This window comes from Neoarius graeffei, chromosome 8 (genome assembly GCF_027579695.1).
Source record: "Neoarius graeffei isolate fNeoGra1 chromosome 8, fNeoGra1.pri, whole genome shotgun sequence".
NCBI lineage: Eukaryota > Metazoa > Chordata > Actinopteri > Siluriformes > Ariidae > Neoarius > Neoarius graeffei.
In genome coordinates this window covers 1,584,903-1,610,667 of record NC_083576.1, presented here as the reverse complement: position 1 = coordinate 1,610,667, position 25,765 = coordinate 1,584,903, and the positions used below count along the sequence as shown (strand labels likewise).

Genomic DNA, 25,765 nt, shown 5'->3' with positions numbered 1-25,765 from the left:
ACTTTGATATGAACAGCGTGGGTGCCCATGCAGGTGAACAACATTGCCCAGCATTTGCTCTGGGCCTGTCCCTCTCTGGTTCGACAGGCAGTCACATTCCAAGGGCCGAAAATGTCCAGTCCAACATGACTGAATGGTGGTGCAACACAGAGACGTTCTTTAGGCAGACCTGCCATCTTCTGCTTTTCTGCACTGCCACAAAGCTTTCTGCAGGTGATACACTTATGCAGTACCTTGCTTATGCATATCTTCCCACCTACTAGCCATAGTCCTGCTGCACGTATGGCTCCTTCGGTAAAGAGACGCCCTTGGTGACTGACTCTCTCATGATGATGGTGAATCAGAAGCAAGGAGATGTGATGGCCACCAGGTAAGATAAGTGGACGTTTCTCATCATCACTCACCTCCACATTAGCTAGTCTGCCACCAACTCTAAGCATGCCTTCTTCATCCAAGATAGGATTCAGCTTTGAAAGTGAACTGCTTTTAGACACTGCGTCACCTTGAGAAAGTGTTTTGATCTCCTCAGGATAAGCTGCACTTTGCACAGACTGAATGATAATTTTGTTTGCTTGCAACAGTTCTTCAGCTGTATGACACTGAGTACAGTGATGCCATCCTTTGCATTTTGTATCTTTCTCTGCAGACGCAGACTTGAACTAGAAAAGCACTTGGAGAGCGCAGATCTCCACCAAGAATCCTTTAAAAAAATCCTGGATCCAGGAGGTGATCCAGATTACCACCAAAATTTAATGGATTGTTACTTATGCCCAGTCACACCTCTGGGAAAAATTTCAGAGCAATCTGTTCATTACTTTTTCCGTAATGTTGCTAACAGACCAACCAACCAACCAACCAACCAACAAACCAACAAACAAACAAACAAACAGACAAACCAATGCTACCAAAAACATAACCTCCTTGGCGGAGGTAAATAATAATAACTAGAATGCATTTCCAGAGAAAATGCAAAAGTGTGCTTGCTCAGGTGCACCGCCATAGCGACCCGGCAAGAGAGGCGACCGCATGCCCATACGACAACTTGTGTCAACATGCAAAAGTTTGGCCAAGACACAAGACGGATTCTCATACGGAGATGCCAGGCTGGCAAGGTTCTTTACAGGGAGATCCCAGAGCATCACTAACATGAAAATGTAGATGTAATTCTAAATCCATAGAGATATGACCCAAAACACATTTTTGCTTATTTTGGTGCCCTCTAGTGGCCAAATGACACCACATTTGATGAGGGTACATGAACTGGTGCTGAAAGTTATCGCAACATATATGGTCTTGATACGTCAAAGCGTTTCTGAGATAGCCAAAATATGTTTTTGCTAATTGTGACGCCCCCTAGTGGCCAAATGACACCATATTTGATGAGGGTAGTTTGGATGGTGTCCAAAGTCATGCCACTAAATATGGTCTTGATACGTCAAAGTGTTTCCATGATATGAGCTCACTTCCTATTTGGTGGCTTCGCCATCGAATTTGATTGGCTGCCACGGGCGAACGCTTTGACCTATGAGAGCGAAACTAATATCATTCATTAGGCATGGAGTGGAGATCATGTGTGCCAAGTTTCGTGATGATCGGACAAAACACGCAGCCAGGGTCACTCTACCTTCACTTTGGACAAAATTCAAAATGGCGGAAAATCTAATTCGGTGAAGAATGACGTCATAGGGTGCGTTGGAATCGGCTACCTCCAAGGATTCCAACGGCACCAGACTTATGAAAATCCGACATATGGATCAAAAGTTACGTGCATGAATGCATGTCAGATTGTGATCAGTTGGTGGTGCTAGAGCGTGAGATGTACCAACATGAAACTTGATGAAATCAATCAGGGTCCACTCCTCTATCAGTGTACCAAGCTTCATGACTTTACACCTTACAGTTTGGCCTACAGAAGGAAAAATCTGTTTTTTGTGTCGCATGCCCATTCATTTCAATGGGGAAAAAATTAATCCTTTAAAAAAATCTGGGATCCAGAAGGTGATCCGGATCACCGCCAAAATTTAATGGATTGTTACTTGTGCCCAGTCACACCTCTGGAAAAATTTTCAGAGCAATCCATTTATTACTTTTTCCATAATGTTGCTAACAAACCAACGCTACTGAAAACATAACCTCCTTGGCAGAGGTAATGAATGGGCAACGTGAATGAGAGATGCAACAGCTCTAAGAAGTGTGGTCCATTTTGAGAATCTCTCGAAGCGTTCAGGCCTAAGCTCCTTCAGACTTGTTTGAGTAGCATATGTAGCTGCCTTGGGACGGATTTCAGTATCATGATCTGGGTCAATCAGCTGAAATGGGTCTTGTGTGATTGTGCTTAAGTTGGGCTGCTTATACAGAAAGGCTGGTCCTGTCAACCAGGAAGTGCATGTCAGCTGTGATGCTGACACTGATCTTGACGCATAGTCTGCTGGGTTATGCTCAGTAGACACATAATGCCACTGCTCTGGACTGGTGAATTGTCTAATCTGTTGCACTCTGTTATGCACATACACATAAAAGCGTTTAATTTCATTGAAAATGTATCCTAGGACAACTTTGCTATCACAGAAGAAGTGTACGGCATCTGGTTCAAAGTCATGGTACTGTGAGGTCTATTACTTGAGGAGCTAACTTGGCCTTCCCTAGGATAAATCCAAGCTGGCAGGCCCCATCCTCACTGATGGTCTTGAGGTAGGCCACAGCACCAATTGCTTTGGTGGATGCATCTGAAAATATGCAGATCTTCTTTCTTTTTGCCTTTGACAGCGACTGTGCCATATAGGCGCGAGGCATGTGGAGCTTCTCAAGGTCCGTTAGTGAGTGACGCCATGTCTCCCACTCCATTCTTTTGTTTTCAGGAAGAGGCGAGTCCCATTCAATGCTGTCCACTGAAAATTCTCTGAGTAAAAGTCTTCCATAGATTGTCACAGGAGCAGCAAAGCCAAGGGGATCGTATAGGCTATTCACTGTTGACAGTACACCACGTCATGTGTATGGCTTGTCATTGTCCAACACCTGAAAGCTGAATGTGTCTGTAGCAATTTCCCAAGTAAGCCTAAGGCTCCGCTGTGTGTGTGGTGTGTCTCCCTCAAGATCAAGATCCTTTATGTCTTTAGCATGATCCTCTTTGGGGAAGGCCTTCAAGACATTAGCACTATTAGAGGCAATTTTGTATAGCCTCAGGTTGGACTCACACAGCAGGGCCTGTGCTGCCTGGAGAAGATGAATGGCTTCGGCTTCCGTGGGCAGTGAGATGAGCCCATAATCCACATAGAAATTCTGTTCTATGAAATGCCGAGCAGCAGTGCCATATTCCTGTGTTCATACTCTTGTGTGGCCCATCTCAGTCCATACATCACCAAGGCAGGGGAGGGCCTGTTGCCGAAGATGTGGACTTTCATACGGTATTCTATTATGTCCTTTGAGGTGTCATTGTCACGATGCCATAAAAACCTGAGATAATCTCTGTGGTCCTCTCTCACCATGAAACAGTGAAACATCTGTTGGATGTCTGCTGTTATAGCTACTTGCTCCTTCCTGAAATGGATCAAGACGCCCAACAGGCTGTTATTTAAGTCTGGCCCAGTAAGCAGAACATCATTCAGAGAAACAGCATGGTGTTGCGCACTGGAGTCGAAAACAATCCTGATCTGGTCAGGCTTCTTGGGGTGATATACTCCAAATGTCGGTAGGTACCAACACTCCTGATGTTCTTGAAGCGGTGGTGCGACCTCAGCATGGTCGTTATTGAGTATTTTCTCCAGGAAGCCTATGAATTGTTCCTTCATCAAAGGCTTCCTCTCCAAAGTGCGATACAGAGAAGAAAGACGACTGAGGGCCTGCTCCTTATTGTTGGGTAGATGTGCCCGTGGATGTCTAAAGGGCAAAGGTGCGACCCAGCTGTTGGCCTCATCTTTGTACATGTGTTCATCCATGATTTTCAGAAATTTCTCATCTTCTATTGAGAGAGCAAGTTTGTTGTCGTCTTTAGTTTTATGAAAAAACAGACTTTCTAATGTTGTTTCTTTTGCTCTTCCTGTCTGTGTGTGAGATATATCTTTGATTTGTATGTGGCCAGGGCATGGAGTGAATAATGAGGGGCGCCCATTTTCTAGCACATTAGTCTTTACACTGTAGACCTTTGGCTTATGTGCATTCCCCAGGCACATGTCTCCAACCAAGACCCAGCCCAGATCTAGCCTCCGAGCAAAGGGGGCATCGTTAGGCCCATTGATGTGTTGTCTGACTTTATGTGCTCTGGGCACATCTCTGCCTAACAGCAAGAGGATATGAGTGTTTGGATCCAGCTGTGGGATTTGTGAGGCAATGGACTTTAAGTGTGGATGCTGCAGGGCCACTTCTGGTGTAGGTATTTCAGCTCTGTTATCAAGTATCTCATTGCATTCAATCAGAGTGGGGAGTGAGAAGCTCTTACCACCACTAACTGGTTCTATACAAAAACCATCAGCTCTCCTGCCGCATGTTTCCACTATACCAGCGCAGGTCTTCAAGGAGTATGGAGCTTCAATGTCAAAGACACCAAAGAGCTCAAAGAAATCTGACCTAGCCAGTGACCTGTTACTCTGATCATCGAGCATAGCATACATTCTTGCTGCTATTTCAGGTTTCCTGTGTGGATGTACTTTAACAAGACAAATCTTGGTGCATGACCGTCCTGCGTGGCCTTCTCCACAGACCTCCATGCAGTGTGTGTTGACAGTGGTGGGCAGCTCTTGTTCATTTCCCTCCCCGCCGTCCTTTACAGCTGGCTCGGCAGCCTTTGCTGACCAGGGGGGTGGGCCTGGGTGCAGAGCACTGATCTGGTTTTCACTGTTGCACTCCACACACTTCAGAGCAGCTTTGCACTGCTTTGCTAGATGTGAGTCTGAGGCACAGCATTTTAAGCATATGCCTTGCTCCTTTAAAAAGGCCTTTCTTCCCTCTAGCGTATTCAGTCTAAAGCCTCTGCATTTCTTAAGGGGGTGTGGCTTATTGAGGATAGGGCAGTACTTAGCCACATTGGGTTTCTGGCCACTGTCACCTTCATGATCAGTAGTGGACTTTACATCTGTCTTATTCACCGCCACAAACATTTTGTTCTTTACTTTTGCTGCGGGCCTGTCATGTGGATTGGAGCTGACGCCGGACAAAGCAAAGCTTGGGTCATTTCTGATTTTTTTCATTAAGGCAGACGAATTCAGTGAAGAAGGAGAAAGGTGGATAAGTAACACTATGTTGTCTCTTGAATTTAGAGCCTTGATAGATCCACTTTTCTTGTAGCCCGAAGGGCAGTTTCTCTACAATGGGGTTAGTGCCGCGGGCTGTGTCTAACACAGTAAGCCCAGGTAGATACCCATCTTCCTTCGCAGAGAGCAGCTTTAGCTGCTTCTGCCTTGGCGCGGGCCATTACTGCTGCAGACGATTTTGATGCTCTTGTAGAGCCAGAGTGTTGTGAATGCTTGTCTGACATACCTCTGTTGTTGTAGCTTGTTTACCCCTATGAGAGTCGTCTTTTTACTGTACTGTCCTCCTTGAGTGTATCTAACCCAATTCAACAGCCAGCCTAACTCCATTCAAGAAAACACGAAGTCAGGAAGTAGCCTCCAAGCTCCAGTTTTAATGAACAGTGAGTAAAACTGAAAATCATACAAAATGTGTATCAGTATTCAGTGTTAAGTTTTAAGAAAATACAATAAAACAGCATAAATGTCCTTTTAAATCTTCTCTTTGTCTTGGCAATGTAGTTGAGTTCACACAGCAGCATGGTGAATGGTTTTACAAATTATTAGGGAGTAAGGAGAAAATATGGAGATATGTCATCAAAATCATAATCTACTAAAGGTATTTAATTTGTATACTTACAGACGATGCGTTCTAAGGGCTTAAACATAAAAGATGATGACAGATGATAAATCAGAGCAAAACGTGTGCTTTTCATATCAGCAGGAAAGATCTTATCAAGATGGCTGATCTAGTTACCATGGTTACCATAAGCAAAACCAGATAGAAGCTGTATAACAAAAAGGGACACTAGGTGGCACTAAATTACCTAAACCTGCCCTAAACTATAGACCCTTCCCACTGACGTCACCGGAAACCGGAAGTAAACAGACCCTGCGCCATATTGGAAGACCAACAAACTCATGATCGGGGGAAATAACGGCAGCGCGCGGAATTTAAACCCACGAGGCACTTGATTCATCATAAACCTACAATGGTAAACTTTTGTGCTGTGTTAGGGTGTTCCAACAAAGCTGATGGGAAAGGTGAAAAGAAGTCTTTCTACAGAATACCAGCTGTGATTGAGACACAAGGGGAGCAAACCAAGGAGCTTTCTGCCAGGAGACAGAGAATAAGTGCATTACTGAGTGTCTGTGAGCAAAGGAGAGCCTGAACGTTGCAACCTCCCTATTGGCTGTTTGTAAAAATGTATCAATTGTTGCTCTTCCCACGGGAATCATCGCGGACTCGAGAGACGAGACCTGACGAGTTAGTTCGTTGGTAGCAGAACAAAATGTCTGGACACAAATCAGGTTTTCAGAAAAGGAAAGAAAATAAACGGAGGGTCAAAAATACAAAAAAGGAGGCAGAAAATGCAAAACGAGTTTTAAGGTAGGACAAATGGTTACTTTTCTGAGGCAGCCCGCCGTGGCTGCCTGCAGGCTTATTTATTATAGCCCATTTAGTTAAAATAGTTGATCTAAAATGTTTATAGTTATAGTTATGTGATGGTTGTCCTCAGTGTTCGAACTATGCCGACATTTTCGGGGGTCCCTTTTTTTCCCTGGGGGGTGCTTGCGCTTGTCTCGGAGCGCGGATCTCCAAACACGAGAAGCCTATCTTACGCACATATCATGCGGACTCCACACCTCCACACACGCATCGCGTCTGAAGTCATAACTCATCAGGGGAAATCGTGTCCGCATTGGCATGTTCAAAAAACAACCTCGCGTCAACAATGATACCACACGCAAGAACAAAAAAAACAGTCAGGCTACTCAACAACCAACCTGGCAGCAGCAGTCGTTGTCATATCGGTTTATTTTATCTTTGATGTAAACACAACACTTCGGATATGCAAATGCTTCCCGTTACACATGATTGCTATGTCAATAAACATCATTTTGTCAATATTTTAGAGACCCCCCAACATTTCCCAAATCATGTTTTCAAGGGATCTCATGTCTGTTTCAGGGGATCTCGGATCCCCCGAGTACCCCCGTAGTTCGAACACTGGTTGTCCTGATTTAGACTGGTGTGTTTTTTTTTTTTTTGGGGGGGTTGCGCGATGTTGCACCCGGGTCCAGATTAGGGCAGAACTGGCCCTGGCTACATTTCAGGTGTAGTTTGTTTTATGTATGTATGTACTTGCATAGATGTGTACTTGGTCTTCCAATATGGCGACTACTGAAATCTCGTGGCACGGTGACATCATGCGGGAACCCTCTATAGCTGAAACTGCCAGGGGCAGAACAACCATCGTTGTACACTAGTATTCATGATGCATTGTGGGATACTTTGAGTGCACTATATAGGGTGTAATAATCCTCACTATTATAAAGTTTGCACAATTAGTCAAATGATAAAGAAATCGGACGCCATCACTGTTTTATTTCCAGCTCAGAGACCTCAGAATATAAAAGTGTGAAGTCAGTGTGTTGCGGCGACCTGCCACAAGGAGTGCCTGAACGCAGGCTCACATGATTGACAGCTGCCTCCGCCAGTTCCTGCTACGCTGAATCGCTGCGCTATCAGCGCACGCACGCTGCGCTGAACAGGCAGCCAATCACAATGCTAGTTAGCAGGGCAGCCAATCACAACGCTAGTTAGCAGGGCAGCGGTCGTTCTAGAACGATAGGCAGAATTGACATTCAGTTTGAAACGAAGCAGCAGCGCAGCAGTTGCAAAGAGAATTCGCTACTAACACAAACTTTACAGCACATCAGGGAAAAAAGGACAAAAAAGGCTACCGGTAAACCCACTGAACTTTTTTATATGCAAACGCTGCGCTCGCAGTAATCCGTGGGCATGAGAAATGTTTGTTCCTTACCTGTGATTGGTTTAATGGTTTAAACTTTCTTTCTCAGTGGCGTGTAGTAAAATATCTTCAGTTAAAGTGAACAAACTGCCTGTGAAAGGGCTAATGGTTAAAATGGTTCTTAGTTTAAAACTGGTTTTCTGTTCATTTATATTTGTTCAGCAACATATTACCTGAATGATTAAAAATGGTTAAAATATACTTAAATATACATAAATGACTTATGATTTATGTATATAAAATATACATAAATATTTATATATTGTTGCCTAATTAACTTGGGCTTTGTTATAGAAAAACAAGCATTTATTCATACATGCTTTGTTGTAGAAAAACAGGCATTTATTCATACATTTATTTTGTTTGTATGTTTAAAGGTTTTTCACCTGCTAGCTTCGGCTTCAAGCTCCAAGCTTCTACTTCTGATTCTACTTCTGATTCTGGTTCTACTTCTACCTTTCCTTCTGGGAGAACCCACTACTACCACAATTCTACTATAACGTCAGTTCCACTGAAAACCAATAAAATACAAGACGAGTGGAATCCTGTGTCCAAGTCCTTCCCTTTCAAGTGTGGGAAACCCTGATGCTCACATACACTTGACAGTGAAAAACCGCTGCACCAGTGCATCAAACCGAAACCAGTGACCAAGAAGCAAGACTCCACTCGTGCCACAACCCAACAGAGAGGGAAGACACTTCACCTGGGGGCCTGGAGGATAAAGCTTGAAGTCATCTGGAAAAAAGAAATGAAATGGCGAAGTCATTAGAAGAACTGAAAACAGAGCGATCCACAGCCAAAAGACTTTTCTCCCATCTTGCTAACTGCATTGCAAGAACACACTCAGAGATGACTGTGGAGGAGCTAAAGCAAAACTTCAACAAGCTTACAGCAGAAAGCTCGAGACTCATGGAGGCGAACGAAGAGATTGAGGGCCCCCTACATGGCAGAAGCAGCCGCAGCCGCTGTAGAGGACCTGGGCGCCGAGAAGAAAGCCGACCTGGAGAAGATAGAGGCATACTGTAAGCAGAGGACTAAAGAAGCAAAGCTCCTAATTCAACAAACACTCTGGGAATCATATGGGGAGAAAGAGCTGCCCCTTGCTCTATACATCGCTGAAGCTGACTGCAAGAGCGTCTCCTCGGCCCAGCTCGACGTGACTCTGGAGGCATATGAGTTCATGCTGAAGCACTTTGAGATGTTGGTGCTGAAGGCAAAAAAAGCGCACCGTGACTGGAAATGCTGGGCTCCTGCTGCAGAGCAAAGAGACTTTGATCACCGCATGACAGAGCTCGAAGTGCAACTTCCCCAGCTGGTGTCGCGCAAGGCCGCCTTCATCAAAGCTGCAAAAATCAAGACAGACTCTGAAGAGCCCACTGTCCACCGTACAGCTCCAGTGCCAGCAATAAAGCTGAAAGCCACAGCCCTTCCAAAGTTTGCTGGCAACCAGCGAAGTTACTACAGGTGGAAGAAGGAGTGGGAAGCTCTACAGAAGCAGGGTGAACTGACAGGGTCTAGAGAGGTCAAGAAATTCCAGCTGCTCGACAGCATCGATGAGAAGGTGGCCGGAAACCTATGCCTGTCGACCTACAGCTCCTCAAACGAAATCTTCAGAGTCCTGGATAACCGGTTTGGGAACCAAGCCAACATTGCTCTCGAGATCATTGAAGATCTACAAGCAACTCCTGCAGTCAAAGCCGGCCAGCCAAGAAGAGTCATCAAGCTCATCCAAACAGTGGAAAAAGCTCTCTACGACTTAAATGAACTGGACAATGCCGAGGCCATAAAGAACCCCATTGTGACCAAATCCATTGAGGGCAAGCTTCCAGAAACTTTAAAGAAAGACTGGCTCACCTATGCTGCTGACGTGAGTAATGCTGTGGACCGTCACAACTGCTTTGACAAGCTGCTGGCTTACCTAAAGTCACAGGAAGCCATATATGAGCAACTTGACCAACTGAAAGATGGCGGTGAACCTGCCAAGGACAAGACCAAGTTCCTGAAGCAAGCCAGAACAAAAGCAACCAACAGTCCGGCAGTGTCATCCAACAGTGATGCAGCAGGCTGCATCGTCTGTGGTGACCCAAAGCACAGAAGAAAACTGTACTTCTGCAGAAAGTTTAGAACCGACCTAAAGCCATCGGAGAAGAGGGATGCAGCACAACAACTCGGTGCCTGCAAAAGATGCCTCGAAGTCCACACTGGTGAAAGCTGCAAGAAAACCACTTACCTGTGCGGGAATCCAGAATGCAAAGATCAACACCACTTCCTCCTCTGTCCAGTTACCAGACCCCAGTCCCAAAGAACACCCAAGTTCAGTCCAGTGAGGGCTGAGGGCAGAAGACTCACTGACACCCAGGAGCAGTTCCTCTCCAAACTCACACCAGAGCTGGCACAACAGTGTCGAGATGCCTTCTGCAACATAGCGTCCAGGGCATTCAACTCCAGTGCTGCTGAGAGAGGTCTTCTAGATGAACACTGCCTCACTGAGTACCCAGTCATCCTTATGCTCCTCAATGTCACTGCCAATGACGGACAGAGTGTCGGGACCCTCATCGACCTGGCAGCAGACACAAACTAAATAACGCACAAAGCTGCGAGCAAGTTGAACCTGAGAAGTGAAGACGTTACGCTGGAGGTTCATGGCATTGGAGGGATGAAGGTGTCTGTTGCAACCAAGCACTATTTGCTGAAGATACAAGTCAGCACCCCAAGAGGGACACTCAAAGCACACCAACTCATCTGCTATGGACTTGACAAAATAGTGGAAGTCCACAGACATGTCCCACTGAAAAAACTGCAGAAAATCTTCTCAGACATCTCCCTGGATGATCTGGCAAGACCAAAGGAGATCCAACTCCTCATCAGCCACAAAGAAGGGCAGCTGGTACCCCAGAAGGTTCGTTCCGTCGGTGACCTGGTGCTCTGGGATGGCCCGCTTGGCAAAACCATTGGAGGCACACACCCGGACCTCTTTGAAGAAGTCACCTTAACGGCCCACACCTCCAAAACTCACTTTGCAAGATCCATGCGCACTGCAGCTGTCAGATACACCGAACTCACCTGCAAAGTCCCAGTTTCCCACCAGTCTCCCAGACATCCCAGCTCCCAGTCCAACACAGCCACTAGCAACAGAAACTTCCTGAAGTGGTGGAAATGGGAAAGCATTGGAGCAGCTTACGAACCGAGATGTGGAGGATGTTGCTGCAGGAACTGTCAGCCTGGTGGGAAAGAAATGACACTGGCCGAAGAAAGGGAGATGGAGATGGTGAGGGACGGCTTGACTTATGTGGCCGGAGACCACCATAGCCCTGAACCACACTGGCATGCCAAGTACCCATGGAAAGAAGACCCAGCATCTCTTCCCAACAACAAGAAAGCAGTTGAAGCCACGTTCCACAGAACTGAGAGGCAGCTGGCGAAGGAACCGGAGTGGAAAGTGGCCTACGCCTCACAAGTCCACAAAATGGTGAGCCGCAGAGCTGCAGTGAAGCTGTCCAAAGAGGTTCTGCAAAGCTGGACCGGGCCAGTGTGGTATATAAGTCACCTGATAGCCCCAAATCCACATTCAGTCTCCACCCCAGTGAGACTAGTATGGAACAGCAGCCAGAAGTACAGTGGCCTCAGCCTAAACGACATCCTGATCAAAGGCCCTGACGTCCTGAACCCGATCAGAGGTGTCCTGCTGAGGTTCCGCGCTGGTGTCTTCGCAGCTTTAGGGGACATCCGCAAAATGTACAACTCTTCAACCCAGGGCTTGAAGAAAGAGAAGTCCACCTGCACAGATGTCTGTGGCGTGACACAGAAGATGCAGAGATCGAAGAATTCGCCATAACAAGAGTCAACATTGGAGACAAACCTGCTGGTTGCATAGCCCAAGTTGCCATGCGAGAGACCGCCAGCCTGCCTTCATTCAACCACTTCAAAGAGGAGAGACGTGTCCTTGAAGAGGATGCCTATGTCGATGACATATTGACTTCCCACAACAACCTCGACCACCTGAAACGCCTTACATCCAACATTGAGCAGATCCTTCAAGCAGGAGGGTTCTTCATGAAGCCCTGGATCTACTCGGATCAAAGTGGGAGGAGCGAGTCGAGAGGTGAGAAGATCGAGTCAAACACCATGATCCTGCCAAACCAACTCACCGAAGAGGATAACAAAGCCCTGGGCCTCGGCTACACCGTCGACAATGACAAGTTACATGTCATGGTTGCAGTGAACTTCTCCAAGAAGAGGAAGAAAATGCGCCTCGGCCAGGACTTGTTGAAAGAACAAGTGAGAGAACAAACTCCTGACCCACTAACCAGAAGAGAGCTGTTAAGCCAAGTCTCTGGTCTCTATGACCCTCTCGGCCTTGTGGCCCCAGCAAAACAGAAGGGAGCCATCCTGATCCGCAGGGCCTTCCAAGAGGCAAAAGTCATGTACTGCGTAGAAGACACCTGGGATGCTGCCTTGTCCAGAGAGCTCAGAGACGATGCCATAAAGCTCCTCGAAGAGTACGCTGAGCTGAGCCAAGTTAGATTTCCCAGAGCTCTCACACCGCCAGATCCAGCTGAAAGACCATGTGCAATCACCTTCTCTGATGGCAGTGAGTGTGCATATGGTGCCGTGCTGTACCTGCGTTGGAGCTGCAGCCATGGTGTCGTAGTAAGGCTAGTTGAGGCCAAGGCTAAGCTGACCCCCCCTTGACCATAAAGGTGACCCTGTGAAAGCAGAAATGTGCGGAGCAGTCTTTGCAGCACGGCTGAAGAATTACTTCCAAAAGCACTGCCGACTCGAGGTCAAGAGGTGGTATCATCTAGTCGACAGCCAGACCATCTTGGGTGCCATACAGCGTGAAAGTTATGGATACCAAACCTTCTATGCAAACAGAGTTGGTGAGATCCAGAGCAGCACTGACATACGAGATTGGTGGTGGATTCCAGGTGCCGAGAACATTGCAGATATTATCACCCGAGGGGCCAGTCCTGATGACCTAATCGAGAAATCCAAGTGGCAGTCAGGTCCGCAGTTCCTTCAGCTTCCTGAGAGTGAGAGGCCAAAAAAGTCAGTGAAAGATGTTGTTGCACAGGCAAGAGACAACGTCACAAAAATGCAGAAGAAAACATTCACTGCTGTACTCACCCGAAGTCAGCTGAAGACACAAAGCCCAATTGCAGTCCAGGACGAAGCACAATCCAAGTCCAGAAACCCGCCACCAACAGTAGCAGCAGTCCAAAATCTATTGGACGAAAGGTGCTTCAGCAGTCTAAGACGGCTGGTCGGGACGGTTGCATGGATTTGGAGGGTGGCTAAGAAGCTCTTGCATGCCAAGAGGGGAGATGAAGCAAAGTGGGAGGCAATACCCTCATCTGGCGTCATCACTGTCAGCGAAAGGAAAAACGTGTTCCTGAAACTATGTCTGGCAGCGCAAGAAGGTGTGAACTTCCCAAATACAACTACTGACAGGCTTGTTGTATACAAAGACCAAGTAACTGGGATCCTGATGTGTGGAGGGCGGATACAGGCCTTCAAAGAGGACCATAATGCTGTTCCCCTGCTACCATACCAAGCCTGGGTCTCCACTCTCCTGGCCCGTGAAGCACACAGTGAGGGACATGACGGAGTGCCAGGAACTCTGCTGCGGATGCGAAAGAGAGCCTGGGTGATCAGAGGAAGAATTCTGGCCCAAAAAGTTGTCGACAACTGTATCACCTGCAAGAAGGAAAGAGCAAGAACCTGTCAGCAAATCATGGGTGACTTACCTGAAGAGCGTGTCAATCCAGCTGCGCCATTCCAGTTCACATCCGTCGACCTGTTCGGACCATATCAAGTGAAGGATGACGTCAGAAGGAGAGCAAGGATGAAAGTATGGAGCATACTATTCTGCTGTATGTCAAGCCAAGCCATCCATGTCGAACTGGCAAACACTCTAACAACAGAGAGCTTCCTCCTTGCTTACCAGAGGTTCACTTCAATCCGTGGTCATCTGCAGAAGAGCTGGTCCGATCCTGGAACAAACTTCATTGGAGCGAAACCTGTCCTGGAAGAAATGTATACTTACCTGAGACAACTGAACAAAGAATCACTTGAAGAGTATGCTGCCAAAAACGGTACCTGCTGGACGTGGAAAATCCTTCCAGCTGACTCACTCCACCGGAATGGTGCTGCCGAAGCTGCTGTCAAGGTCACCAAAAGAGCTCTGCAAAGCCTTGGTGGCGGAGGAGGCCTTACCTTCAGTGAGTTCCTGACAGTGCTTAAGCTAGCTGCTAACCTTGCCAACGAAAGGCCAATCGATGCCAGAGTTCAGAGCCATGAGGACCGCATCAACTACGTAACCCCAAACACACTGTTGCTTGGCCGAGCCACACAAACTGGAGACCTCAAAACAGTAGACTACACCACCTACCCCTTCAAGAGACTGCAAGAAATGCAAACACAAGTTAGCCACTTCTGGAGGTCCTGGAGCCAACTTGCAGGTCCAAACCTGTTCATCCGCAGCAAGTGGCACACTGCAAAAAGAAATGTTGCTGTCGGAGACATAGTGTGGCTCTGTGACCAAAACGCACTGAGGGGGCAATTCAAGCTTGCAAGAGTGGTCAGCGTGAATACAGACTTCAAAGGCATTGTCCGGGATGTCCATGTGAAAGTCCCCCTAGGTGGACGTGCTCAGGTGAAGACTCCAAAGCCAACCAAAAAGTCCTGGGACCCACAGGGTACCACACTGCATCGGGATGTGCGACGCCTCATTGTCCTCCTCCCAGTGGAGGAACAAGTCAGCAGAGACCAGCTTGCCTGATGGGTGCAATCTTCCCGTGTCGTGCCACACCAAGATCGAGTGGGAGGTGTGGCGGCGACCTGCCACAAGGAGTGCCTGAACGCAGGCTCACATGATTGACAGCTGCCTCCGCCACTTCCTGCTACGCTGAATCGCTGCGCTACCAGCACACGCACGCTGCGCTGAACAGGCAGCCAATCACAACGCTAGTTAGCAGGGCAGCCAATCACAACGCTAGTTAGCAGGGCAGCGGTTGTTCTAGAACGATAGGCAGAATTGACATTCAGTTTGTAACGAAGCAGCAGCGCAGCAGTTGCAAAGAGAATTCGCTACTAACACAAACTTTACAGCACATCAGGGGAAAAAGGACAAAAAAGGCTACCGGTAAACCCACTGAACTTTTTTATATGCAAACGCTGCACTCGCAGTAATCCATGGGCATGAGAAATGTTTGTTCCTTACCTGTGATTGGTTTAATGGTTTAAACTTTCTTTCTCAGTGGCGTGTAGTAAAATATCTTCAGTTAAAGTGAACAAACTGCCTGTGAAAGGGCTAATGGTTAAAATGGTTCTTAGTTTAAAACTGGTTTTCTGTTCATTTACAGTGGTGCTTGAAAGTTTGTGAACCCTTTAGAATTTTCTATATTTCTGCATAAATATGACCTAAAACATCATCAGATTTTCACACAAGTCCTAAAAGTAGATGAAGAGAACCCAGTTAAACAAATGAGACAAAAATATCATACTTGTTCATTTATTTATTGAGGAAAATGATCCAATATTACATATCCGTGAGTAGCAAAAGTATGTGAACCTTTGCTTTCAGTATCTGGTGTGACCCCCTTGTGCAGCAATAACTGCAACTAAACATTTCCGGTAACTGTTGATCAGTCCTGCACACCGGCTTGGAGGAATTTTAGCCCATTTCTCTCTACAGAACAGCTTCAACTCTGGGATGTTGGTGGGTTTCCTCACATGAACTGCTCGCTTCAGGTCCTTCCACAACATTTTGATTGGATTAAGGTCAGGACTTTGACTTGGCCATTCCAAAACATTAACTTTATTCTTCTTTAACCATTCTTTGGTAGAACGACTTGTGTGCTTAGGGTCATTGTCTTGCTGCATGACCCACCTTCTCTTGAGATTCAGTTCATGGACAGATGTCCTGACATTTTCCTTTAGAATTCGCTGGTATAATTCAGTATTCATTGTTCCATCAGTGATGGCAAGCCGTCCTGGCCCAGATGCAGCAAAACAGGCCCAAACCATGATACTACCACCACCATGTTTCACAGATGGGATAAGGTTCTTATGCTGGAATGCAGTGTTTCTTTCTCCAAACATAACTCTTCTCGTTTAAACCAAAAAGTTCTATTTTGGTCTCATCCGTCCACAAAACATTCTTTCAATAGCCTTCTGGCTTGTCCGTGTGATCTTTAGCAAACTGCAGATGAGCAGCAATGTTCTTTTTGGAGAGCAGTGGCTTTCCCCTTGCAACCCTGCCATGCACACCATTGTTGTTCAGTGTTCTCCTGATGGTGGACTCATGAACATTAACATTAGCCAATGTGAGAGAGGCCTTCAGTCGCTTAGAAGTTACCCTGGGGTCCTTTGTGACCTCGCTGACTATTACGTGCCTTGCTCTTGGAGTGATCATTGTTGGTCGACCACTCCTGGGGAGGGTAACAATGGTCTTGAATTTCCTCTATTTGTACACAATCTGTCTGACTGTGGATTGGTGGAGTCCAAACTCTTTAGAGATGGTTTTGTAACCTTTTCCAGCCTGATGAGTATCAACAATGCTTTTTCTGAGGACCTCAGAAATCTCCTTTGTTCATGCCATGAGACACTTCCACAAACATGTGTTGTGAAGATCAGACTTTGATAGATCCCTGTTCTTTAAATAAAACAGGGTGCCCACTCACACCTGATTGTCATCCCATTGATTGAAAACACCTGACTCTAATTTCACCTTCAAATTAACTGCTAATCCTAGAGGTTCACATACTTTTGCCACTCACAGATATGTAATATTGGATCATGTTCCTCAAGAAATAAATGACCAAGTATAATATTTTTGTCTCATTTGTTTAACTGGGTTCTCTTGATCTACTTTTAGGACTTGTGTGAAAATCTGATGATGTTTTAGGTCATATTTATGCAGAAATATAGAAAATTCTAAAGGGTTCACAAACTTTCAAGCACCACTGTATATTTGTTCAGCGACATATTACCTGAACATATTACATGAGCAGAGCGTTATTTGGAGGCAGCTATTGCAGTTCGCGCAGCCAATCAAAATGGCGTAAAAAATAATTTGAATGATAAATAATATCGACAAGGAGTCCAGATGTAACATGATGCTTTTGTAAATATTGAACAACAGACATTAATGCACAGTACGCAGGAATTACAGGTACACGACTCTAAACACCTGTAAACTCCTGACTATAATACTGTATAAAGCAGCATGACATGCATTTAATTCATACAACAACAAGTCTGTTATTTTTGTGGTATCATTTGACATTTTATGCACATATTAAATTATTTTTCATTATTCTAATTCAACATTTAAATAATATTGTCTGGCTTTTTTTCATGGTCTATCACATATACAGTATTCCATTCAGCGAGCATGATACTGAACGAGTCGAAGACGAGTAGCTGAATGGAATATATCTGATAGACCACGAAAAAAAGCCTAATAATAATAATAATAATAATAATAATAATAATAATAATGTTGTTGTTGTTGTTGTTATTATTATTATTATTATTATTATTATTATTATTATTAATCATACATATTCCTTTCGGGTGTTCAACGCGTCTTTCTCTTTCAAAATTCTCTCAAAATCTTCCGTAATTAATGACGCAAACCTGGCGGCCATGTTTGTTTACAAATTGTCACAGTCACTCACTAGCACGGAAGTTTTACGTCTCTGATGTGTCTCTTTTCCAGTTTTTCCATGTCTGTTGGTCTGTTTTTCTCTTTTAAATATGTGTGAACAATATTTAATGAAGGTTTGGTCACCTTTCAGTTGTTCAGCGTGTCTTTATTTTCAGTTTTCAGTTTATTTATTTAATGCTTAAACCTAGCACTGGATTAGCCTCGTCTTCTCTCTTTCCCGGCCGACAAAGAAATGATGTTCCATGCACAGCAGAAAAGTTTTGTCATTGGATCTTCGCATGAGTGTCGACGTATGAGGTCATGTTGTCTTGACAACCGTGCAATATCATAAACCATATTCAACACTCATTCTCACTTGGGTAGAGTGACGTAATACATGTAGAATAAGTGCTCTGCTAACAATATTGCATGCTCTCGAACCGAATGAATGAAACCCGCTAGAAGGGAATAGAACACATTCTTATTCCATCAAAAAAAGTGTCCTGTATGGATAATAATTAATTTTAATGTATTTTTCCCTGACTTATGTACCCTTGCCTGGGTTTACTCAGTTTGTTATTACAATTTTATATTAATTACACATTATTACAACTGACATTTCTAGAGGTAAAGATCGAATCTTTGTCTTGAATGATAAATTAAAAAAACTCCATGTGGCAGCAGGGGCGTGGCCAAGCGCCGGTCTGTGACAGGAGGGCGGAGTCAGGGAAGGTAAGTGGCAGAATCACTACACCTGTTGTCAATTAACCTGTGTTTGTGTCTTCCCAGTGACTGCGCCCTATAAAGAGAGAGAGAGCAGAGGAAGGGAGCTCTCTCTCCCCAGCCAGATGACTTGTGTGTGTGTGTGTGCGTGCATGGCTGAGAGAGTCTCGTTTGCATCTGAAAAGAGCAAAAATAAACAGTGATTGAACTTTATTCTGGCCTGCCGTCTTTCTGTGCTCCTCCCCCTCGTACGAACTGCTACAGTGGTGCTGAAACCCGGGACCTGGAGCACAGCAGCCTAACAGCCCCATGGAGTCTTTCCCGTTCGCCGAACTGGTCCACGCCCTCGCCACGGCCCAGTAAAGCCGGCACCAGGCGCTACTCACCCTCCGAAAGGAGCAAGAACAGCTGTTTGAGGCCCTGGTGTTGGCCCAACAAGAAGATCGACAGGCGTTCCCGCACCTCCTCGCATCGGCGGGGTCCACCAACGCTCCCACCGCGGGCCCGTCCCCCCTCACCCTAACAAAGATGGGCCCGCAGGACGACCCCGAGGCATTCATCATGCTCTTCGAGCAAGTCGTGGAAACCTCGCGGTGGCCGATGGAGCAGCATGCGGTGCGCCTCCTCCCCCTGCTAACGGGAGAGGCACAGCTGGCTGCGCTACAGCTCCCCGCCGACTGCCGGCTGGCCTACGCAGACCTTCGCCGGGCCATCCTCCAGCGCGTGGGGCGCACCCCGGAACAGCAGCGGCAGCGCTTCCACGCTTTGTGCTTGGAGGAAGTTGGCTGGACGTTCACGTTCGGCCAGCAACTCTGGGACGCCTGCTGGCAGTGGTTGAAGGCCGACAACCGCGACGCCGAGGGGATCATCGACCAGGTGGTGCTGGAGCAATTCCTCGCACGCTTGCCAGCGGGAACCGCGGAGTGGGTCCAGTGCCACCGCCCGGCGTCGCTGGATCAGGCAGTCGAGCTGGCGGAGGACCATATGGCGGCTGTCTCGGTGGCAGGACAGCAGACAGCCTCTTCTCTTCTCTCCTCTTCTCTCTCTCTCTCTCTCTCTCCCCCTCTCCTCCTGTGTCTCATCCTCACCCCGTTCCCCCACCGCGGAGGCGGGGGCCGGCGCCACCTGTGCCAGCCCGCCGCACCCGCGGTGCCCTCCAGTTTCTCCCTTCTGTGTCTGTCTCTCCCCCCCCTCAGATGAGTGAGCCCCAGAACACTGGTGCGGAGAGGAAGCCCGGGCCGGTTTGCTGGAGCTGCGGGGAGCCGGGCCACCTCCAACAACAGTGCATGGTCATGGAGGTGGGCGCGGTGGTTCGGATCCCCGACGTGCCAGGAGCCACCCTCGATTGGGCCGGAGCATATCGCATACTGGTGAGTATCCAAGGGGATACATATCGGGAGTTGGTGGATTCTGGTTGTAATCAGACCTCAGTCCACCAAAGTCTGGTTCAAGACAAGGCATTGGGGGGAGCACAGGGGGTGAAGGTGTTGTGTGTGCACGGGGACGTTCACAGCTACCCTTTGGTGTCGGTCCACATTTTTTTCAGAGGGGAAAATTTTATAGTGAAGGCGGCGGTTAATCCTTGCCTTACCCACTCTTTAATTTTGGGGACTGATTGGCCGGGATTTCGGGATTTAATGACACACTTAGTAAAGAGTGGGTCCTGCCATTTAACAGGGGGAGGTCCCGGTGTCGCTTTGGCGGGAGCAGCTGTCACAGAGCCGTCTACGTCATCTCCGTGTCAGAGTGAGGAGCAGCAGGCTCCTCCTCTCTCTGTTGGGGAAACCCTCACAGATTTCCCATTAGAGCAGTCGCGAAACGAGACTCTGCGACATGCGTTTGACCAAGTGAGAGTAATCAATGGTCAAACGCTCCAGCTGAACGCCACCCCGTCCTTCCCCTACTTTGCGATTATGAAGGATAGGTTATACCGAGTGACGCAGGACACTCAAACTAAAGAGCGAGTCACGCAGCTTTTAATTCCAAAGAGCTGCCGGGAATTGGTATTCCTGGTGGCTCACTTTAATCCCATGGCTGGACACCTAGGGCAGGATAAGACACTAGCCCGAATAATGGCCCGATTCTATTGGCCGGGGATTCGCAGCGACGTTCGTAGGTGGTGTACGGAGTGCCGCGAATGCCAGTTAGTGAATCCAGAGGCCATTCCAAAAGCGCCTTTGCGCCCTCCACCTTTAATCGAGACCCTGTTTGAAAGAGTTTGGATGGATCTCGTCGGGCCATTAGATCGGTCGACACAAGGGTACCGCTTTATATTAGTTCTGGTGGATTATGCAACGCGATACCCGGAAGCAGTGCCTCTGCGCAATATCTCAGCATGCAGTATTGCGGAGGTGTTCTTCCGTGTTATCTCCCGAGTTGGAATCCCGAAAGAGATTCTGACTGATCAAGGCACCACGTTTATGTCACGGACACTGCGTGAACTTTATGGGTTATTGGCAGTGGTGTGCACAGACATTTTGGGGGGCAAGTGCTCTGGGGGGGAAAAGGGAACTTTTTTGCGCATGTGGAACACCTTATTATAAAAGTCTGAGATTTAACCCTCCTCTTGTGTTCGGGTTGCCACTGACCCGTTTTAGTTTTTAAAGGTGTAAAACAACCACTTAATGTTAATTTATTACATCAAGGCTTTTTGACTTTGCCAGGAATCTCTAGTTGAACAAAATAGAAAAAGAAATTTTTGTTTTCCTAAATCTGAAAATGGTCTAGCAAAAATATAATACTTATGTGCAGTTGTTTCTGTATGCGATGGGCTACTTCACGACAAAATACAGGGACTGCAGAATTATTAGGCAAGTTGTATTTTTGAGGATTAGTTTTATTATTGAAAAACAACTATGTTCTTGATGAACCCAAAAGACTCATAAATATCAAAGCGGAGTATTTTTGGAAGTTGGAGTAGGGCTTTCTTAGTTTTAGCTATCTTAGGAGGATATCTGTGTGTGCAGGTGACTATAACTGTGCATCATTATTAGGCAACTTAACAAAAAACAAACATATACCCATTTCACTCATTTATTTTCACCAGGGAAACCAATATAACAACTCAACATTCACTAATATACATTGCTGGCATTCAAAAACAAACAAAAAAAACAAATCAGTGACTAATATAGCCGCCTTTCTTTACAAGGACACTCAAAAGCCTGCCATCCATGGATTCGGTCAGTGTTTTGATCTGTTTGCGATCAACATTGCGTGCAGCAGCAACCACAGCCTCCCAGACACTGTTCAGAGATGTGTACTGTTTCCCCTCCTTGTAGATCTCACATTTGATGAGGGACCACAGGTTTTCTATGGGGTTCAGATCAGGTGAATAAGGAGGCCACGTCATTAATCTTTCTTCCTTTAGACCCTTTCTGGCCAGCCATGCTGTGGAGTACTTGGATGCGTGTGATGGAGCATTGTCCTGCATGAAAATCATGCTTTTCTTGAAGGATGCTGACTTCTTCCTGTACCACTGCTTGAAGAAGGTGTCTTCCAAAAACTGACAATAGGACTGGGAGTTGAGCTTGACGCCATCCTCAACCCGAAAAGGTCCCACAAGCTCATCTTTGATGATACCAGCCCATACCAGTACCCCACCTCCACCTTGCTGGCGTCTGAGTCGGACTGGAGCTCTCTGCCCTTTGCTGATCCAGCCACGAGCCCATCCATCTGGCCCATCAAGACTCACTCTCATTTCATCTGTCCATATGACCTTAGAAAAATCAGTCTTGTGATACTTCTTGGCCCAGTCTTGACGTTTCATCTTGTGTGTCTTGTTCAGTGGTGGTCGTTTTTCAGCCTTTGTTACCTTGGCCGTGTCCCTGAGTATTGCACACCTTGTGCTTTTTGACACTCCAGTGATGTTGCAGCTCTGAAATATGGCAAAACTGGTGGCGAGTGGCATCTTGGCAGCTTCACGCTTGACTTTCCTCAGTTCACGGGCAGTTAGTTTGCGCCTTTTTTTTTCAACGCGCTTCTTGCGACCCTGTTGACTATTTTGAATGAAGCGCTTGATTGTTCGATGGTCACGCTTCAAAAGCTGGGCAATTTTAAGAGTGCTCCATCCCTTTGCAATATATGTCACTACTTTTGACTTTTCTGAGTCCGTCAAATCCCTCTTCTGACCCATTTTGCCAAAGGAAAGGAAGTTGCCTAATAATTTTGCACACCTGATATAGGGTGTTGATGTCATTAGACCACACCCCTTTTCATTACAGAGATGCACATCACCTGGTATGCTTAATTGGTAGGAGGCTTTCAAGCCTATGCAGCTTGGAGTAGGCCAACATGCATGGAGAGGGTAATGTGGTCAACATACTCATTTGCCTAATAATTCTGCACTCCCTGTAATTACAGCTTGGGCTTAGAGGGCAAACAATACATTTTCACTCGATTCATGTGTTACCTGGCTGGTGGGGCAGGGGAAGAGCTGACTGACTGCCCGATGTGTTGTCTGCGCTACGACAAGGCCGTGGCTTCCAGGACGCTATGCTGCTGCAACCTCACATTGAATGCACTGCACGCTTGTTCACGTGACAGAGCAAGAGAGACAGAGGTCCGAAGTGTGTGCGGAGGGGGCACACATCGGGACATTATTTTCACACATGCTTTTAATGCCGCGGCTTTTCTGAAAGATCATGTCGACATTGGCCTCAGTAAACTGTAAAAAAAGAAAATTAAAAAAGGGCACCTTTTTGGACAGAGAGCAGAGGGGCAGGTGCTTGAGCACCACCTCGTGTCTATCTGTGCACGCCACTGGTTATTGGGGATTAAGCCGATCCGCACCAGCGTGTATCACCCACAAACGGACGGTTTAGTGGAACGGTTCAACCGCACCCTCAAGAATATAATTAAAAAAATCGTAAGTGAGGACGCATGTAATTGGGATAAGTGGCTTGAGCCCTTTCTGTTTTCAGTGCGAGAGGTCCCCCAAGCCTCCACGGGGTTCTCCCCGTTCGAATTATTATATGGGTGTAAGCCGCGCGGCATTCTAGATGTGCTGCGCAAAAATTGGGAGGAGGGACCTTCACAAAGCAAAAACGAAATTCAATACGTTATGGACCTGCGTGCAAAACTCCACAGCCTCACCCACCTAACCCAGGAGAATTTGCGGCAGGCCCAAGAACGGCAAACCCGCCTGTACAACAAGGGTACGCGCCTTAGAGAGTTCGCACAGGGAGATAAAGTACTCATACTGTTGCCCACATCAAGCTCCAAATTGGTCGCCAACTGGCAAGGACCCTTTGAGGTCACACGGCGAGTTGGGGACGTCGACTACGAGGTGAGGCGAATGGACAGGGGTGGGGCGCTACAGATTTACCACCTCAATCTGCTTAAACTCTGGAATGAGGAGGTCCCTGTGGCATTGGTTTCGGTGGTTCCGGAGAAGGCAAAGCTGGGGCCGGAGGTCCAAAAAGGGGCACTGGCGTCATGTATCCCTCCGGTCCCCTGTGGAGACCACCTCTCCCCGACCCAACTCGCGGAGGTCGCCCAGTTGCAGACCGAATTTTCGGATGTGTTCTCGCCCCTGTCCGGTCGCACTAACCTCATAGAGCACCACATAGAGACGCCCCCGGGGGTGCTAGTGTGTAGCCGCCCTTACAGGCTACCCAAACACAAAAAAAAGGTGGTTCGGGAAGAACTCAAGGCCATGCTCGAAATGGGCATCGTCGAGGAGTCCCACAGTGACTGGAGCAGCCCGGTGGTCTTGGTACCCAAGGCTGACGGGTCGGTCCGATTCTGTGTGGACTATAGAAAAGTCAACGTGGTGTCTAAATTTGACGCGTACCCAATGCCTCGGATTGATGAGTTGCTCGATCGACTAGGCACGGCTCGCTTTTATTCGACACTGGATTTGACAAAGGGATACTGGCAGATCCCCTTGACTCCACTATCCTGAGAAAAAACGGCCTTTTCCACACCGTTCGGATTACACCAATTCGTCACACTTCCGTTCGGGCTGTTTGGGGCGCCTGCTACGTTTCAGCGGCTGATGGACCGGGTCCTCCGCCCCCACGCCACCTATGCGGCCGCCTACCTTGATGACATCATCATCTATAGTAATGACTGGCCGAGGCATCTCGAACATCTGAGGGCCGTCCTTAGGTCACTGAGGCGAGCAGGTCTCACAGCCAACCCGAAGAAGTGTGCGATTGGGCAGGTGGAAGTATGGTATCTTGGCTTCCACTTGGGCAATGGGCACGTGTGGCCCCAAATTAACAAGACCGCAGCAATTGCGGCCTGTCCGAGGCCCAAGACCAAGAAGGGGGTGAGACAGTTCCTGGGGCTGGCTGGCTATTATCAGAGGTTTATACCTAATTATTCGGACGTCACCAGCCCCCAACTGATCTCACTAAAAAGGGGGCACCAGATCCGGTCCAGTGGACGGAGCAATGCCAGCGGGCTTTTTCTGAGGTAAAAGCCGCACTGTGTGGGGGGCCACTTTTACACTCCCCTGACTTTTCTCTCCCCTTTATATTACAGACCGATGCATCGGACAGAGGGTTGGGGGCGGTTTTGTCCCAGGAGGTGGAGGGGGAGGACCGCCCAGTCCTATACATCAGCAGGAAGCTGTCAGTGCGTGAGGGGCGCTACAACAACATAGAGAAAGAGTGCCTGGCAATCAACTGGGTGGTCCTTGCCCTCCGTTACTACCTGCTGGGGCGCCCTTTCACTCTCTGTTCAGACCATGCGCCCCTCCAGTGGCTCCACCGCATGAAGGATGCCAACGCGCAGATCACCCGTTGGTATGTGGCACTCCAACCCTTTAATTAATTTCAAGGTGGTCCACAGGCTGGGGGTGCAGATGGTCGTGGCGGACTTCCTCTCCCGTCAAGGGGGGGGGGGGGGGAGTCGGCTGCAGGCCGGACAGCCACCCGGCCTGAGTCGGGCAGTGGGGGTATGTGGCAGCGGGGGCATGGCCAAGCGCCGGTCTGTGACAGGAGGGCGGAGTCAGGGAAGGTAAGTGGCAGAATCACTACACCTGTTGTCAGTTAACCTGTGTTTGTGTCTTCCCAGTGACCGCGCCCTATGAAGAGAGAGAGAGAGCAGAGGAAGGGAGCTCTCTCTCCCCAGCCAGACGACTTGTGTGTGTGTGCGTGCATGGCTGAGAGAGTCTTGTTTGCATCTGAAAAGAGCAAAAATAAACAGTGATTGAACTTTATTCTGGCCTGCCGTCTTTCTGTGCTCCTCCCCCTCCTACGAACTGCCACACTCCGCTGTTTGTATTAATGATGAATTTCACTGAAACTCAGGATAGATGTGTTATGGTTATGATTCACTCTGTTTAAATGAAACGAAACACTTTGAGTCATCTGTTTGCTTGACTGAATGAAAGACTGAATGTC

The 25,765-nt window shown here is 47.4% G+C and overlaps 1 protein-coding gene across 7 annotated transcripts in view; it reads left to right on the top strand.

The window, feature by feature from the left end:
• Nucleotides 1–25,765, top strand: part of LOC132890377 (proteinase-activated receptor 4-like) — a 48,751-nt gene that overhangs the window by 20,538 nt on the left and 2,448 nt on the right. For 4 of the 7 annotated variants that reach the window (XM_060927188.1, XM_060927187.1, XM_060927186.1 and 1 more), the window contains one exon: nucleotides 8,416–10,628. The exons of 2 other annotated variants lie outside the window; for them this stretch is intronic. In XM_060927188.1, coding sequence (XP_060783171.1) covers nucleotides 8,982–10,619 — 1,638 coding nt within the window. In that variant the 5' untranslated portion in view covers nucleotides 8,416–8,981 and the 3' untranslated portion in view covers nucleotides 10,620–10,628. Of the gene's footprint in view, nucleotides 1–8,415; nucleotides 10,629–19,731; nucleotides 19,784–25,765 lie in introns of those variants that run through there. One more of the 7 variants, XM_060927192.1, reaches the window with a different exon arrangement.